Source organism: Bombina bombina, chromosome 9 (genome assembly GCF_027579735.1).
Source record: "Bombina bombina isolate aBomBom1 chromosome 9, aBomBom1.pri, whole genome shotgun sequence".
In the NCBI taxonomy this organism is placed as follows: domain Eukaryota; kingdom Metazoa; phylum Chordata; class Amphibia; order Anura; family Bombinatoridae; genus Bombina; species Bombina bombina.
The window spans coordinates 11508481-11522128 of NC_069507.1; the positions used below are offsets into that span (position 1 = coordinate 11508481).

Here is a 13648-nt window from a genome sequence, read left to right on the forward strand (position 1 = left end):
TGACAATATTTGTACTGCTAGTGCACGCTTCTCTGCCAAGCCTCATACTGCTAGTGCACGCTTCTCTGCCAAGCCTCATACTGCTAGTGCACGCTTCTCTGCCAAGCCTCATACTGCTAGTGCACGCTTCTCTGCCAAGCCTCATACTGCTAGTGCACGCTTCTCTGCCAAGCCTCATACTGCTAGTGCATGCTTCTCTGCCAAGCCTCATACTGCTAGTGCATGCTTCTCTGCCAAGCCTCATACTGCTAGTGCACACTTCTCTACCAAGCCTCATAGTGCTAGTGCACGCTTCTCTGCCAAGCCTCATACTGCTAGTGCACGCTTCTCTGCCAAGCCTCATACTGCTAGTGCACGCTTCTCTGCCAAGCCTCATACTGCTAGTGCACACTTCTCTACCAAGCCTCACAGTGCTAGTGCACGCTTCTCTGCCAAGCCTCATACTGCTAGTGCACGCTTCTCTGCCAAGCCTCATACTGCTAGTGCACGCTTCTCTGCCAAGCCTCATACTGCTAGTGCACGCTTCTCTGCCAAGCCTCATACTCCTAGTGCACGCTTCTCTGCCAAGCCTCATACTGCTAGTGCACGCTTCTCTACCAAGCCTCATACTGCTAGTGCACGCTTCTCTACCAAGCCTCATACTGCTAGTGCACGCTGCTCTGCCAAGCCTCATACTGCTAGTGCACGCTTCTCTGACAAGCCTCATATTACTAGTGCACGCTTCTCTGCCAAGCCTCATACTGCTAGTGCACGCTTCTCTACCAAGCCTCATACTGCTAGTGCACGCTTCTCTGCCAAGCCTCATACTGCTAGTGCACACTTCTCTGCCAAGCCTCATACTGCTAGTGCACACTTCTCTATCAAGCCTCATACTGCTAGTGCACTCTTCTCTACCAAGCCTCATACTGCTAGTGCACGCTTCTCTACCAAGCCTCATACTGCTAGTGCACTCTTCTCTACCAAGCCTCATACTGCTAGTGCACACTTCTCTACCAAGCCTCATACTGCTAATGCACGCTTCTCTGCCAAGCCTCATACTGCTAGTGCACGCTTCTCTGCCAAGCCTCATACTGCTAGTGCACACTTCTCTACCAAGCCTCATACTGCTAGTGCACGCTTCTCTGCCAAGCCTCATACTGCTAGTGCACGCTTCTCTGCCAAGCCTCATACTGCTAGTGCACACTTCTCTACCAAGCCTCATACTGCTAATGCACGCTTCTCTGCCAAGCCTCATACTGCTAGTGCACGCTTCTCTGCCAAGCCTCATACTGCTAGTGCACACTTCTCTACCAAGCCTCATACTGCTAGTGCACACTTCTCTACCAAGCCTCATACTGCTAGTGCACGCTTCTCTGCCAAGCCTCATACTGCTAGTGCACGCTTCTCTGCCAAGCCTCATACTGCTAGTGCACACTTCTCTGCCAAGCCTCATACTGCTAGTGCACGCTTCTCTGCCAAGCCTCATACTGCTAGTGCACGCTTCTCTGCCAAGCCTCATACTGCTAGTGCACGCTTCTCTGATAAGCCTCATATTGCTAGTGCACGCTTCTCTGCCAAGCCTCATACTGCTAGTGCACGCTTCTCTGCCAAGCCTCATTCTGCTAGTGCACTCATCTAGCTCTTTCTATGATCAAATTTGCCCCAGTTTTATGATTATCTGTGCACCAGCCAAGCTTAATTTTGTGAGTGCCATCCAATATGCCAAGTTGTGTTAGCTCTTTTGTCAGTTTCAGATAGTGAGTGTTTGCTCATCTACTCTGTCAAAAGAACTGAAATAAGGGGGGGCAGTCTGCAGAGGCTTAGATACAAGGTAATCAGAGAGGGAAAAATTATATTAATGTAACTGAGATAAGGGGCAGTCTAAAGAAGCTTAGATACAGGGTAATCACAGAGGTAAAAAGTATATTAATATAACTGAGATAAGGGGCAGTCTGCAGAGGCTTAGATACAGGGTAATCACAGAGGTAAAAAGTGTATTAACATAACTGAGATAAGGAGCAGTCTGCAGAGGGTTAGATACAGGGTAATCACAGAGGTAAAAAGTATATTAATATAACTGAGATAAGGGTCAGTCTGCAGAAGCTTAGATACAAGGTAATCACAGAGGTAAAACATATATTAATATAACTGAGATAAGGGGGCAGTCTGCAGAGGCTTAGATACAGGGTAATCACAGAGGTTAAAAGTGTATTAACATAACTGAGATAAGGAGCAGTCTGCAGAGGGTTAGATACAGGGTAATCACAGAGGTAAAAAGTATATTAATATAACTGAGATAAGGGTCAGTCTGCAGAAGCTTAGATACAAGGTAATCACAGATGTAAACAGTATATTAATATAACTGAGATAAGGGAGCAGTCTGTAGAGGGTTAGATACAAGGTAATCACAGAGGTAAATAGTATATTAATATAACTGAGATAAGGAGCAGTCTGCAGAGGCTTGTATAGAGGGTAATCACAGAGGTAAAAAGTGTATTAATATAACTGAGATAAGGAGCAGTCTGCAGAGACTTAGATACAAGGTAATCACAGAGGTAAAACGTACATTAATATAACTGAGATAAGGAGCAGTCTGCAGAGGCTTGGATACAGGGTAATCACAGAGGTAAAAGGTATATTAATATAACTGAGATAAGGAGCAGTCTGCAGAGGTTTAGATACAAGGTAATCACAGAGGTAAAAAGTATATTAATATAACTGAGATAAGGGGCAGTCTGCAGAGGCTTAGATACAAAGTAATCACAGAGGTAAAAAGTATATTAATATAACTGAGATAAGGGGCAGTCTGCAGAGGCTTAGATACAGGGTAATCACAGAGGTACAAAGTATACTAATATAATTGAGAAAAGGGGGCAGTCTGCAGAGGCTTAGATACAAGTTAATCACAGAGGTAAAAAGTATATTAATATAACTGAGATTAGGGGCAGTCTGCAGAGGCTTAGATACAAGGTAATCACAGAGGTAAAAAGTATATTAATATAACTGAGATAAGGGGCAGTCTGCAGAGGCTTAGATACAAGGTAATCACAGAGGTAAAAAGTATATTAATATAACTGAGATAAGGAGCAGTATGCAGAGGCTTGGATGCAGGGTAATCACAGAAGTAAAAAGTATATTAATATAACTGAGATAAGGGGCAGTCTGCAGAGGCTTAGATACAAGGTAATCACAGAGGTAAAAAGTATATTAATATAACTGAGAAAAGGCAGCAGTCTGCAGAGGGTTAGATACAAGGTAATCACAGAGTTAAAAAGTATATTAATATAACTGAGATAAGGAGCAGTCTGCAGAGGCTTGGATGCAGGGTAATCACAGAGGTAAAAAGTATATTAATATAACTGAGATAAGGGGCAGTCTGCAGATGCTTAGATACATGATAATCTTAGAGATAAAAAGTATATTAATATAACTGAAATAAGGAGCAGTCTGCAGAGGCTTAGATACAAGGTAATCACAGAGGTAAAAAGTATATTAATATAACTGAGATAAGGGGCAGTCTGCAGAGGTTTAGATACAGGGTAATCACAGTGGTAAAAAGTGTATTAATATAACTGAGATAAGGAGCAGTCTGCAGAGGCTTAGATACAAAGTAATCACAGAGGTAAAAAGTATATTAATATAACTGAGATAAGGGGCAGTCTGCAGAGGGTTAGATACAGGGTAATCACAGAGGTAACATGTATATTAATATAACTGAGATAAGGAGCAGTCTGCAGAGGTTTAGATAAAAGGCAATCACAGAGGTAAAAAGTGTATTAATATAACTGAGATAAGGGGCAGTCTGCAGAGGCTTAGATACAAAGTAATCACAGAGGTAAAAAGTATATTAATATTATCATGTTGGTTATGCAAAACTGGGGAATGGGTAATAAAGGGATTATTTATCTTTTTAAACAAGAAGAAATTCTGGAGTAGACTGTCCTTTAAACATATGAACATCTGTTCTAGCTGTTCCATGAATTATATCTGTTTAATTTTTTATAACCTGCAAATATTAGAAGAGAATTACAATGATATTTAAATAAATAACCATTTTTTGTCACAAATTGTTCATTTTAGTTTTTACAGAGAAGACTCAAACAAGGCAAGAAAATATCTACGTAGATTCCTTACACAAGCCCAGGAGAGGTAGGTTTACTACGTACAGAGGTTCTCACATTCTGGTAACTGAGGGCAAAATGTATTAAAGGGACTTTAAACTCAATATTTTAGCTTTCAGCTTTGAAAAAGAAAAAAAAATAATTAAACTGGCTTTACTTTAATAGTTTAAAATAAATTCAGAAGTTGTTGGAGCATTTGTACTAGATCTGATAAAGTAAGAATGTGTGTTTAATCATATGCTATTTGCTGCCTTAATTTTTTTTTTATCATTTAACCCCTTAATGACCACAGCACTTTTTCATTTTCTGTCCGTTTGGGACCAAGGCTATTTTTACATTTTTGCGGTGTTTGTGTTTAGCTGTAATTTTCCTCTTGCTCATTTACTGTACCCACACATATTATATACCGTTTTTCTCGCCATTAAATGGACTTTCCAAAGATAGCATTATTTTCATCATATCTTATAATTTATTATAAAAAAAATTATAAAATATGAGAAAAAAATGGAAAAAACACACTTTTTCTAACTTTGACCCCCAAAATCTGTTACACATCTACAACCACCAAAAAACACCCATGCTAAATATTTTCTAAATTTTGTCCTGAGTTTAGAAATACCCAATGTTTACATGTTCTTTGCTTTTTTTGCAAGTTATAGGGCCATAAATACAAGTAGCACTTTGCTATTTCCAAACCATTTTATTCAAGATTAGCGCTAGTTACATTGGGACACTGATATCTTTCAGGAATCCCTGAATATCCCTTGACATGTATATATTTTTTTTAGAAGACATCCCAAAGTATTGATCTAGACCAATTTTGGTATATTTCATGCCACCATTTCACCGCCAAATGCGATCAAATACAAAAAATCGTTCACTTTTTCACAAACTTTCGGTTTCTCACTGAAATTATTTACAAACAACGTGTGCAATTATGGCACAAATGGTTGTAAATTTTTCTCTGGGATCCCCTTTGTTCAGAAATAGCAGACATATATGGCTTTGGCATTGCTTTTTGGTAATTAGAAGGCCGCTAAATGCCGCTGCGCACCACACGTGTATTATGCCCAGCAGTGCAGGGGTTAATTAGGGAGCTTGTAGGGAGCTTGTAGGGTTAATTTTAGCTTTAGTCTACTGTAGCAGACAACCCAAAGTATTGATCTAGGCACATTTTGGTATATTTCATGCCACCATTTCACCGCCAAATGCGATCAAATAAAAAAAAAAGTTCCCTTTTTCACAAACTTTTTGTTTCTCACTGAAATTATTTACAAACAGCTTGTGCAATTATGGCATAAATGGTTGTAAATTTTTCTCTGTGATCCCCTTTGTTCAGAAATAGCAGACATATATGGCTTTGGCGTTGCTTTTTGGTACTTAGGCCGCTAAATGCGCATCACACGTATTATGGCTAGCAGTGAAGGGGTTAATTAGGTAGCTTGTAGGGAGCTTGCAGGGTTAATTTTAGCTTTAGTGTAGAGCTTAGCCTCCCACCTGAAACATCAGACCCCCTGATCCCTCCCAAACAGCTCTCTTCCCTCCCCCACCCCACAATTGTCCCCGCCATCTTAAGTACTGGCAGAAACTGCCAGTACTAAAATAAAAGCTATATTTGGGCTTTTTTTTTTTTAAAGAAAAGGCATATTTACATATGCTGCTCTGTAGGACCCCCCTTTAGCCCCCAACCTGACTGATCCCCCACCAAACAGCTCTCTAACTCTCCCCCTCTGTCTTAATAGCCGCCATCTTGGGTACTGGCAGCTGTCTGCCAGTACCCAGTTTAGAATAAAATTGATTATATTTTTTTATTTTTCCCCTTTTCTGTAGTGTAGCTCCCTGCCCCACCAAAGACCAACCCCCCACCCCCTCCTAGATACCTTCGATTTATATTTCAAATAAAAATACCCCTTTCTCAAACTTTTATGCACAGTTATATTTTCTGTAGTGTAGCGTTCCCACCCGCTCCCGCCCCGTGCACGCACCCGCCCGCCGCCCCCCGTGCACGCGCGCGCGTCCGTGCGCGCCCCCATCGGCCCTGCCCCCGATCCCGCCCCCCTCTACATTACCCGGCCCATCGATAGCCGTCCACCCGCCTCCCAAGTCGGCTCCCACCCACCAACGATACCGGCCATCGATGTCCGGTGCAGAGAGGGCCACAGAGTGGCTCTCTCTGCATCGGATGGCCATCTAGAGTTATTGCAGGATGCCTCCATATCGAGGCATCACTGCAATAACCGGAAAGCAGCTGGAAGCGAGCAGGATCGCTTCCAGCTGCTTTCCACACCGAGGACGTGCAGGGTACGTCCTCAGGCGTTAACTGCCTTTTTTTTGAGGACGTACCCTGCACGTCCTCGGTCGTTAAGGGGTTAAAGTGAAGGTAAACTTTGATGAATGAAAGCCCGGTTTTTAAAAATACTATTAAAAACAGGGGCACCTTTATTCATCAAAGTTTAGAAAGCAGCAGTTTTGTTAATAAACTTACCTTTGTTTTTTCACAGCCAGAGCAGCTTCCCCCACCCGGAGATCCTCTCTTCACTCGTCAGCAATGACTAATCCGTCTTCCTCCAATCACGGCATGGCCTCAGGCAATGATTCCCCTGGGGGGAAAGCCGTGACTGGAGGAAGCTGAATTAGTCAATGCTGACGTGTGAAAAGAGGATCTCCGTGCGGGGGAAGCTGCTGCGGCTGTGAAGAGAAGAAAGGTAAGTTTTAAAAACCGGGCTTTCATTCATCAACGTTTACCTTCACTTTAACAACAACAAATTGAAATAAATATTAATATACTGCTTAGTAAATTTTGTACAACTTTAATCAATAAATAAAAGACTGGAAAAAGAATATAATACTTAACTGACCTAAGTCGTTTTACCTTTAAAAGGAATCTACAGCTTTTTGGTAATACAAGCTGAGAGGAGCATTCTCTGGGCACAGATATGATGGAGTTCTGCAGGGAACTGCTCTGACTGACAACAGGAAGCTGACCTGAGCTCTCATTTACTAATACATTATACAAGTGTTCTGCTGCTAGTTTTCCTGGAGCTGTGGATCACAGCTGCCCATGCTTTACAAACAAAGGGTAAATAATTACCCATAAATAAGAATGAGGAACAAAGGCAGTGGAACAAGATATGTACTGTTAAAGTGACACTGAACCCAAATGTTTTCTTTCATGAGTCAGATACAGCAGCATTTCTAAGCTACTTTCTAATGTACTCCTATTATCAATGTTTCTTCATTCTCTTGCTATCTTTATTTGAAAAGCAAGGATGTAAGTTTAGAAGCCACCATTTTTTTCATAACCTGGGTTGTGCTAGCTATTTGGTGGCTAAATGCAATAAACCAATAAACAAGTACTGTCCAAGGTCTGAACCAAAAATTGTCTGGCTCCTTAGCTTAGATGCCTTCTTTTTTCAAATAAAGATATCAAGAGAATGAAGAATAATTGATAATAGGAGTAAATTAGAAAGTTGTTTAAAATTGCATTCTCTATCTGAATCACAAAAGAAACAATTTGGGTTTAGTGTCCCTTTAAGGATGAATTAATTAGTTTTAAAACATGACTATTGATTTTAAAATGTGTATCAATCTAACACGGATCCTAACAGCGCTACCTAATTAAAACACCGAGAAATAAATTGCAATCAATATACGTTCAATTAAGAAAATTAAGTAAAAAGATAATAATACACCCCAATAATATGTAAAGAGGAAGGTCGTGAGAGGTGGAAGCATCGAAAATTGTCCGCACTCCAGACATCTACAAAACAGTAAACGAAGGGAGGCACCCCATAGTGTGGTATGCCTTATAGAATCTCAAAAGGAAAAATCAATGCTCACCTCTGGTCAAAGGAATTGATCTGTAAACCCAGGTCTATAGCAGGCAAGGGGAATAATGTGAGTCAAAATAGACACTTCAGCACACAGGAGTCAATCTAAAATTTGAGTAAAAAACCCATTTCTCAGCTATCAAAAGCCATTTTTTTCAGGCTTTATAAAAATTGAAAAATGTTGCTTTGTTTAGGGTTCATTACCCAATCAACAATTAGTGCACCACTTAACCCTTAATAGTTTATCCAATCCTGCATATTTATAATTACCTATGCGCACCATACACCCCTATCACTCAAACCGCTATCGATTCACTGCAAGCCAATTCACAAACCCTCCCAGCATGTAAACACACCGAGGGGGGAATGCAGCTCAAATGTCACGCTTCTCGGGAACACAAAGCCACCCGTGGTTTTTTTCAACAGGACTCCGGCCACCAACAAAAAGATAAATAAAAAATAAAATAAATTAAAGGGACATGAGATCCACAATTTTTGTTTCAGTATTCAGACAGAGTGTCAAATTTTTAAGAAACTATCGGCTAGATTACAAGTTTTGTTTTTGCAACTAAATAAAAGTATTAACCCCTATTCTGCCGCTCCCAGACCCCACCGCAACTAAATAAAAGTATTAAACCCTATTCCGCCGCTCCCGGACCCCACCGCAACTAAATAAAAGTATTAACCACTAAACCCCTGGCCTTCCACATCACTACCATTAACTAAACCTATTAACCCCTAAACTGCCAGCCCCCCACATCGCCATAAACTAAATTAAGCTATTAACCCCTAAACCTAACCCGCTAACTTTACATTAAAATTCCGCTTGAAGTATCCATCCAGCCGGCAAGAAGTCTTCATCCGGGCGGCCTCTTCCATCTTCATCCAGCCGGCGATGTCTTCATCCATGCGGCCTCTTCTATCTTCATCCATCCGGAGTGGAGCGGGTCCATCCTGAAGACATCCGACGAGGAGCTCCTCTTCAATACGGTCTCCACCGTAAGCTGGATCTTGAATGCAAGTGACGTCATCCAAGATGGCGTCCCTTGCATTCCTATTGGCTGAAAGGTTCCAATCAGCCAATCGGGTTAGAGCCGCTAAAATCCTATTGGCTGTTCCAATCAGCCAATAGGATTGAGCTTTCATCCTATTGGCTGATTGGAACAGCCAATAGGATGAGAGCTGCTCAAATCCTATTGGACCCGCTCCGCGCCGGATGTCCTCAGGATGGACCCGCTCCATTCCGGATGGATGAAGATAGAAGAGGCCACATGGATGAAGACATCGCCGTCTGGATGAAGATGGAAGAGTCCGTCCGGATGAAGACTTCTTGCCGGCTGGATGGATCCTTCAAGCGGAACTTCAAAAACTGTAAGTGGATCATCGGGGGTTAGTTTTAGGTTTATTTAAGGGTTTTTTGGGTGGGTTTTATTTTTAGAGTAGGGTCTGGGCATGTAAAAGAGCTAACTGCCCTTTTAAGGGCAATGCTCATACAAATGCCCTTTTCAGGGCAATGGGGAGCTTAGGTTTTTTTAGATAGGGTTTTTATTTGGGGGGGTTGGTTGTGTGGGTGGTGGGTTTTACTGTTGAGGGGGTGTTTGTATTTTTCTTTACAGGTAAAAGGGCCATTGGTAGTTTATTGTAGGCTAGGGTTTTTTATTTGGGGGGGGGCTTTTTTATTTTGATAGGGCGATTAGATTAGGTATAATTCGTTTTTATTTTTGACACTGTGTTTTTTTTTGTAACTTAGTGTTTGTTTTTTGTAACTTAGTAATTTTTTTTGTAATTTAGTCATTTTTAATTGTAGATTTAAATAATTTCAGTAGGGTTAGTTTTTTTTAATATGTGATATAGTTAATTTAATTGGTAGTTTAATGTAATTTTAGTATAATAGTTAGGGTAGGTTAATTAATAGTTGAATATAGTTTAATTTAATTCTACAGGTTAGTTTTAATTTATTATAAGATAGGGATGTTGTAATTTTAATGTAAAGTTAGTGGGTTGTTAGGTTTAGGGGTTAATAGCTTCATTTAGTTTATGGCGATGTGGGGGGCTGGCGGTTTAGGGGTTAATAGGTTTAGTTAGTGGTAGTTATGTGGGAGGCCAGGGGTTTAGGGGTTAATACGTTTATTTAGTGATAGGGGTTTATACATTTATTTAGTTGTGGAGGGGTCCGGGAGCGGAGGGATAGGGGTTAGTAACTTAATTTAGTTGCGGCAATGTCAGGGCGGCGGAATAGGGGTGTTTAGACTCGGGGCTTATGTTAGGGTGTTAGGTGTAAACGTAATTTGTTTTCTACCATAGAAATCAATGGGATATCTGGCAGCATTGAACATAAGCTGCTTTCAGACTCCCATTGATTCCTATGGCATACGCGGCCTCCAGGGTGGCGGATTGAAAACCAGGTATGCTGGGCCGGAATAGCGGCAAGCGTACCTGTTAGAAATTTGTTAACTTGCAAAAGGTGTCAGAGCCAAATTTGTATTTGGAACATCTGTAATGACGTAAGCATCGATCTGTGTCGGATTGAGACCGACGGATCATATGTTACGTCACAAATTTCAACTTTTGCCAGTCTGTAGGCTTTGATAACTAGGTTTAATCAAGCTTACAACAATTACGCTGCGGAATTCCAGCGTATTTCAGGTTGACGGCTCTATATATATCTCCCCCTTTCTGTCCTTTCGTGCACTCATTCCATATAAACATTTTCATGGAGCTAATGTTCCACAAGATGGTGACTCTAGTTGAAAATAGTTATTTAAAAATGAATAGCAAAGTGATTTCTATTTAATATAGAAAATAAGTTAACTTCTATTTAATATTAACATTGATTTTCTTTTCCAGGCTCAAGTGTCAAGTTAAGAAGAGACAGACCTCAGTCAAGTGTATATGACCCATTTGTTGGCATGAAAACCCCAGGCCAACGGGAACTAATTACATTACAGGAAAGAGTAAAGCTTGGAATAATCACTGTTGATGAGGCCTTGCTTCAGTTTAAAGAGTGGCAACTAAATCAAAAGAAAAGGTCTGATTCCTTTAGATACCAGCAGGTACGGTCCTTGTGCGCTGCAGTGTCTTCCCGTTATTAAACATTAGGGTTTAGTTATCAGACAGCTGCGGGCAATGGAAATAACTATTTTTGGAAGCAAAGCATTCTGGGTGTGTAGTGTAAGAATGTGTGAGTGTGTGTTGATTGGTTAAATACTGGATTATATCAGTGTATATATACAGTAACTCTGTGTATGGCTGAATGCAGATGTCCTCGGCCTGCTAATTAGGGTTGCCAGCTACCCTTCCAAAAAATACTGGACAGCCAAACAGATTACCGTGGGGGGGGGGGGGGAGTTGGGGAGATGGGTGTAAAGGAACAGTAAAAGAAACATGCCTAGGTCTACAATTGACAAGGTCTACAATTTTTCGTTTTTTTAATGTTGGACTACTTTAGAGATTATGTAACTAAACATATTTTATATATATACAGTTGTATGCAAAAGTTTAGGCACCCCTGACAATTTCCATGATTTTCATTTATAAATAATTGGGTGTTTGGATCAGCAATTTCATTTTGATCTATCAAATAACTGAAGGACACAGTAATATTTCAGTAGTGAAATGAGGTTTATTGGATTAACAGAAAATGTGCAATATGCATCCAAACGAAATTAGACAGGTGCATAAATTTGGGCACCCTTGTCATTTTGTTTATTTGAATACCGGTAACTACCTAGCACTAATTAATTGGAACACACAATTGGTTTGATGAGCCCATTAAGCCTTGAACTTCATAGACAGGTGCATCCAATCATGAGAAAAGGTATTTAAGGTGGCCAATTGCAAGTTGTTGTTTTCTTTGACTCTCCTCTGAAGAGTGGCAACATGGGGGCCTCAAAACAACTCTCAAATGACCTGAAAACAAAGATTGTTCAACATTATAGTTTAGGGGAAGGCAACAAAAAGCTATCACAGGGATTTAAGCCGTCAGTGCCCACTGTGAGGAACATAGTGAGGAAATGGAAGACCACAGGCACAGTTCTTGTTAAGGCCAGAAGTGGCAGGCCAAGTAAAATGTCAGAGGCAAAGGATGATGAGAACGGTCAAAAACAGCCCACAGACCACCTCCAAAGACCCACAACATCATCTTACTGCAAATGGTGTCATCAAACAATTCAGCGCACTTTGCACAAGGAGAAGCTGTATGGGAGAGTGATGCGGAAGAAGCCTTTTCTGCACACTCGCCACAAACAGAGTCGCTTGAGGTATGCAAACATTTTGGAAGAAGGCGCTGTGGACTGATGAAACAAAGATTGAGTTATTTGGTCATAACAAGGGGCGTTATGCATGGCGGCAAAAGAACACAGCGTTCCAAGTCAAACACTTCGTATAACAAGATATTCTCCAATACCAATGGTTATCCATGTGCAAGCTGAAGGAGCCACTGCTTAAAGACTCCAAACAATCCAAAAGTCTATAAACTCAGCAGCACAGCAAAGGCAAACTATATTCAAACTGTATTCAGTACCAGGAGGAAAAACATGACGTTTCGGGCTCAATTGCCCCTAATCATATGACCTTATTACAATATACACCTCTTTTATATACACATCACCACAGGTGTAGCTATTCACAGATTTACCTCATTTCTCAAAACAATTTTCCAATATAAGCGACACCTAGTGGTCTATTTCATTTTAAAAACAATTTCTACAGTGTTACAACTTGATATTTGACTACACATCACATAAATACACAATTATGTGTCAATACACTATTTTAGAAGAATAAATCTATATACAGAGGGAGAGAAAATAGCCTTTGCTACTTAAGCCCAAGTTATAGCAGATTCAGAGTGACTCACTATGGATACTCAGGGAGTTAAAGGAAAATATTGGGATCGTGGGCGGGGATGGCTGTGGTGCGCACGGACGTGCGCACGTGCACGGGAGGGCGGGGGTTGGTGCGTGCACGGGGAGGGAGCAGGTGGGAACAGAAAAAGTTTTAGTAAAACTGTCAAAAAAGGGGGATAAAAGTTTTTTAAAAAAAAAGATCAGGCAGGTGGTGGGGGTTCGTCTGTGGGGGGGGAAAGCTACACTACAGAAAACAAAAACAAAACAAAAAAACTTAGAGAGCTGTTTTGGGGGGGATCAGGGAGGTTGGGGGCTAAGGGGGGATGCTACACCACAGCATATGTAAATATGCTAAAAAAAATTAAAAAAAAAATTTTATTTTAGTACTGGCAGACTTTCTGCCAGTACTTAAGATGGCGGTTGACAATTGTGGGGTGGGGGAGGGAAGGAACCTGTTTGGGAGGGATCAGGGGGTCTGATGTGTCAGGTGGGAGGCTGATCTCTACACTAAAGCTAAAATTAACCCTGCAAGCTCCCTACAAACTACCTAATTAACCCCTTCACTGCTAGCCATAATACACGTGTGATGCGCAGCAGCATTTAGCGGCTTTCTAATTACCAGAAAGCAATGCCAAAGCCATATATGTCTGCTATTTCTGAACAAAGGGGATCCCAGAGAAGCATTTACAACCATTTGTGCCATAATTGCACAAGCTATTTGTAAATAATTTCAGTGAGAAACCTAAAATTGTGAAAAATGTAACATTTTTTTTTAATTTGATCGCATCTGGCGGTAAAATGGTGGCATGAAATATACCAAAATGGGCCTAGATCAATACTTTGGGTTGTCTACTACACTACACTAAAGCTA

The 13648-nt window shown here is 40.9% G+C and overlaps 1 protein-coding gene across 1 annotated transcript in view; it reads left to right on the forward strand.

Moving 5' to 3' along the window:
• The window catches only part of PIK3AP1 (phosphoinositide-3-kinase adaptor protein 1), a 399421-nt gene that overhangs the window by 295950 nt on the left and 89823 nt on the right, over positions 1-13648 (forward strand). The window contains exons 11-12 of the mRNA XM_053691876.1: positions 4060-4128; positions 10778-10983. Coding sequence (XP_053547851.1) covers positions 4060-4128; positions 10778-10983 — 275 coding nt within the window. The remainder of the gene's footprint in view (positions 1-4059; positions 4129-10777; positions 10984-13648) is intronic.